Genomic DNA, 4,997 nt, shown 5'->3' on the forward strand with positions numbered 1-4,997 from the left:
CTTAGCAACACTTAAGCACAAGCTCTGTTTGACTTCAATCAACTCCCGAGATTAGGCTGGCATACTGAAGTGCCTATAAGAACATTCCAATAGGCAAAGTATATGAAATACAAATTGTATAGAGAGAAATAGTCAATGTGTTATAATTCCATAATAACTACAATCTAAACGTATTAACTGGAAATATTGAAGACTCATTTAAAAGAACACTAGCTTTCATATGTTTCATTTCTGAGCAAGAAACTTAAACTTAGCTTTTTACATGCACATATTGCACTTTACTTCTCCAACATGTTTTGCATTATTTAAACCAAATTGAACAGTTTATTATTATTTTGAGACTAAATTGATTTATTTATGTATTATATTAAGTTAAAATAAGTGTTCATTCAGTATTTAAATTCATGATTACAAATATATAAAATCGGAAAGATTAATCAGTATCAGCTTTTTTTGGTCCTCCAATAATCGGTATCGGCGCTAAAAAATCATAATCAGTCAACTTCTACAACTGACTTCTCTGAAAAAATTAGCTCCGAGTAGAAAATTTGTTTTGAATGGTCTCATCGCATCTCTGAATGTCCAAGTCAGGAACTCGAGCCTCTCTCTTTTTTGTTGTTTATGTAGTTGCTAAGGATGCCAGTCTTGGAGGAACATATGAAGGAGCAGAGCCCATGGGTCTACTGTGGAGCATGCAGCCTGTTCCAGGTAGTCGGACAGGCCTCAGGTAACACACCAATGCGTCTCAATATTTGGGGTCAATTTTACATAGGAAAAACACAATTTAGGGTGACCAGGCCCGKCTGGAYWAGTCAAATAAACTYTCTCTGTCTCTCAGGTTGAGAAAGATGGATGTCCTCACTCCTATGGTGGTACACATCTCTGTGTACAGTGGGCACATGACTGAGGGCTTCAGCAAGCAGTCTCCCCTAGCAACCGTTGTCACAGAACGATGGTACATGGCACCGGGTGTGTGCAGAATTGACATCAGGGAACATGGAGTCCGAGGGACCCTCTTTTTACCCCCAGGTCCCGGACCCTTCCCTGGGGTGTTGGATATGTGGGGAGGGGGTGGGGGGCTAGTGGAGTACCGCTCCGGCCTCCTGGCGTCACACGGTTTTGTTTCCATGGCGCTAGAGTACCTTTCCCATGACAAGAACAGAACCTCAGACATCGAATCAAAAACCTACTTTGAGGTGATTCTCATACTGTGTGTGTGCCTACAAGCTTGTGCATGTCTTAATGTTCAGAAATGGCCCTGAGAGGGCAGAGTCCTCCTGTGACCATTTACCCAGACTCACTGTTATATTACATCACCTCACGTTATATTACATCACATTGCATCTGCTAGATTGGATCCTACGTTGTATCCTTATCACTTGAACTCTATCTCTCTGTTATGTAGAAAGCATTCAGGATTGTGAAGGAGCACCCTCTGGTGATGAAGGACAGAGTTGCTCTGTTTGGTCTCTCCTTTGGGGCGTCAGTCGCCCTGAACTTGGCAGCCTACTCCAAAGACATCAGCGTGAGTCTCCCTCCCACTCTCCTCTTTTTCCTCCAGATTGGAGCTGAATGTACAGTGCCTTCGCAAAGTATTCAGACCCCTTGACTTTTTCCACATTTTGTTACGTGACAGCCTTATTCTAAAATTGTTAAAATAAAATACTCAACAATCTACACACAATACCCCATAATGACAGCGAAAACAGTATTTTGTTTTTGGTTTTTTTTGTGCTAATTTATAAAATATAAAACAGAAATACCTAAGTATTCAGATCCTTTGCTATGATMCTCGAAATTGAGCACAGGTGCATCCTGTTTCCATTGATCATCCTTGATGTTTCTACAACTTCATTGGAGTCCACCTGTGGTAAATTCAATTGATTGGACATGATTTGGAAAGGCACACACCTGTCTATATAAGGTCCAACAGTTGACAGTGCATGTCAGAGAAAAAACGAATCCATGAGGTCGAAGGAATTGTCCGTAGAGCTCCGAGACATGATTGTGTCGAGGCACAGATCTGGGGAAGGTTACCCAAAACAAAATCTGCAGCATTTGAAGGTCCCCAAGAACACATTGGCCTCATCATTCTTAAATGGAAGAAGTTTGGAGACACCAAGACTCTTCCTAGAGCTGGCCGCCCGGCCAAACTGAGCAGTTGGGGGAGAAGGGCCTTGGTCAGGGAGGTGACCAAGAACTCGAAGGTCACTCTTACAGAGCTCCAGAGTTTCTATGTGGAGATGGGAGAACCTTCCAGAAGGACAACCTCCACCAATCAGGCCTTTATGGTACAGTGGCCAGATGGAAGCCACTCCTTAGTAAAAGGCACATGACAGCCTGCTTGGAGTTTGCCAAAAGGCATCTAAAGACTCTCAGACCATGAGAAACAAGATTCTCTGGTCTGATGAACGGAGCAAAGTACAGGAGATCCTTGATGAAAACCTGATCCAGAGTGTTCAGGACCTCCGACTGGGGGCGATGGTACACCTTCCAACAGGACAACGACCCCAAACACACATTTAAGACAACTCAGGAGTGGTTTCGGGACAAGTCTCTTAATGTTCTTGAGTGGCCCAGCCAGAGCCCGGACTTGAACCTGATCGAACATCTCTGGAGAGACCTGAAAACCGCTGTGCAGCGATGCTCGCCATCCAACCTGACAGAGCTTGACAGGATCTGCAGAGAAGAATGGGAGAAACAACCCAAATACAGGTGTGTCAAGCTTGTAGCGTCATACCCAAGAAGACTCAAGGCTGTAATCGCTGCCAAAGGTGCTTCAACAAAGTACTGAGTAAAGGGTCTGAATACTTAGGGAAAAGTTTTTTTATTTAATTTTTTATTTAAACGTTTTTATTTTTAATAAATTGGCATACATTTCTAAACCTGTTTTTGCTTTATAATTTGGGGTTAATGTTTGTAGATTCATGAGGATAATACATTTTTTTTTAGAATAATGCTGTAACCTAACAAAATGTGGATAAATTCAAGGGGTCTGAATACTTTCTGAAAGGCACTGTATATAGTGTGAATTCAGATTCAGAAATCTTTGTCCCAAMACTGACCATGTGTATATGCATATGAGTTTGTTTAGTGTGTAACAATAAATACTGTGTGTATTCCAGCCCAGATGCTGTGTGTGTATCAGTGGGAGTCACGTCTACCCAGTCAACAAGTCCATCCCCGACGTGATTATGAAGATGAGCGAGTGAGTGRCAACCACCATTTGTGAATGAAAAATAAACACATTTGTTTGAAGTGACGCTGTCAAGTACCGTGATTATGAAGCTTGTGACCTACAGCTCAAATTATGAAATATAGACTAAAACAATTTTATTGCCAGGCACGGGTATAAGACCCGATTTGATGAAGAGGGCCATGTGGTCTGGAGAGACATCATTCTGCCCATCCCAACCGACCTTGGAGAGAAAGTGGATGTAAGTCAACACACACACACACACACACACAGACAGTGTGTTTGTTTACTCATTGCCGTGTCTTCTGACAGATGGGGAGGATAAAGTGTCCATTGATGTTGGTCGTCGGGGAGGATGATCAGAACTGGGCCACAGTGGAGTCTGCCAAGGACGTGAGTACACACACACACAAACATGATTACAAGCTTCCTATGAAATCAATAATTGTGATTGATGCTGAATGTGACCTCTGACCTGCAGATGACCCAGATGATGCGTGCAGCGGGTAACGAGCACCTACTGACCATTCTACAATACCCTGATGCTGGACACCTCATTGAGCCGCCCTACACACCCCACTTCAGAGCCAGCAACTTCATAGTGCCTCAAACACGACAGAAAGGTACTGTACACACAACCCACACCTATAGTATACACAACTGAACTGTATAACCAATTCTTTACTCAAAAATTAACTTTGTGTGTTGCAGTGATCATGTTGTGGGGAGGGTACACCAAGCCGCATGCCGTGGCTCAGGAAGACTGTTGGGAAAGAAGCCTTAGCTTCCTACGGCAACACCTCTACCCCAGCCCTGACTCTGTCCCAAAGGCCAAGCTGTGAGGTCCCGTGTGGCTCAGTTGGTAGAGCATGGCGCTTGCAACGCCAAGGTTGTGGGTTCATTCCCCACGGGGGAACCAGGATGAATATGTATGAACTTTCCAATTTGTAAGTCGCTCTGGATAAGAGCGTCTGCTAAATGACTTAAATGTAAATGTCACACACGAGGAGCATCAAGGACCTAGTATGATTGACTAAGCTATAACTTTATATAATATTTTATATGTTAATGTATTTAATTTGTTACGACTGAATGCTTGAATGASAGAGTCATCAGACCAGTGGACACAGCTGTACAACATAAATTGAGGGCTGATGAGGAGTGTCCACAGTMGTGGGTCAGAGTCTCTCATTCAMTGAACTGCATGAGTTTCAACCTGACAATAGTGGTAACACCTGCGCCTGAAACCTAACTGCCATAGTACACAGATGATTGATTCTATTTTTTGATTCATGAGGAAATAATAGGAAATGTCTATGATGTTTATAATAAATCAGAGGAGTGTGAACAATATGTTATTGAGAGCACGAGAGAGCTATTTGGTATGTCTCTTGCAGTTCTTCAATATTCCACACGAGGGTGATGTATGCACATATAGTTGTGGTCAATTGATGAGTCTTGGGGCTGTATTCCAAATATCTCAAGAGGAGGAGTGTTGATCTTTTATAAGGATGCCCCTGTCCATTTAATCTTATTATGATCTGAAAGCCAGAACTGATTCTAGATCAGCATTCCTGCGATGTTTCATACATAGGTTGCAGTCTAAACCAGGTTTTCCAAAACTCGTGCCCTGGGTGCATGTTTTGGTTTTTGACCGAGCACTACACAGCTGTTTTCAAATAACCAACTCATCAAGCTTAGATTATTTMAATCAGCTGTGTAGTGCTAGGGTAAGAACCCAAAACGTGCACCCAGGTGRGGCCCCATGACTGAGTTTGGAAAATCCTGGTCTAAATGTTAA

General features: G+C 42.7%; 1 protein-coding gene across 1 annotated transcript; it reads left to right on the plus strand.

Annotated features, from left to right (window-relative positions):
* Window positions 1-630: 630 nt before the first annotated feature.
* Window positions 631-4,549, plus strand: LOC111951317 (acyl-coenzyme A thioesterase 5). The gene is made up of 9 exons (XM_070434753.1): window positions 631-727; window positions 839-1,196; window positions 1,406-1,525; window positions 3,126-3,208; window positions 3,344-3,437; window positions 3,509-3,589; window positions 3,678-3,819; window positions 3,908-4,037; window positions 4,190-4,549. Coding segments are annotated over exons 1-9 (1,062 nt in total). The 5' UTR covers window positions 631-674; the 3' UTR covers window positions 4,191-4,549.
* Window positions 4,550-4,997: the final 448 nt, after the last annotated feature.

The sequence above is a fragment of the Salvelinus sp. IW2-2015 genome, linkage group LG24 (assembly GCF_002910315.2).
Source record: "Salvelinus sp. IW2-2015 linkage group LG24, ASM291031v2, whole genome shotgun sequence".
NCBI classification, from domain to species: domain Eukaryota; kingdom Metazoa; phylum Chordata; class Actinopteri; order Salmoniformes; family Salmonidae; genus Salvelinus; species Salvelinus sp. IW2-2015.

What these genes read in the sequence shown, in the direction of transcription:
- LOC111951317 (XM_070434753.1), top strand. Translation starts at nt 675, where the DNA reads ATGGGTCTACTGTGGAGCATGCAGCCTGTTCCAGGTAGTCGGACAGGC. An exon ending in AATCAAAAACCTACTTTGAG is followed by an intron (nt 1,197 to 1,405) that starts GTGATTCTCATA and finishes TCTGTTATGTAG; the next exon opens with AAAGCATTCAGGATTGTGAA. An exon ending in CAGTGGAGTCTGCCAAGGAC is followed by an intron (nt 3,590 to 3,677) that starts GTGAGTACACAC and finishes TCTGACCTGCAG; the next exon opens with ATGACCCAGATGATGCGTGC.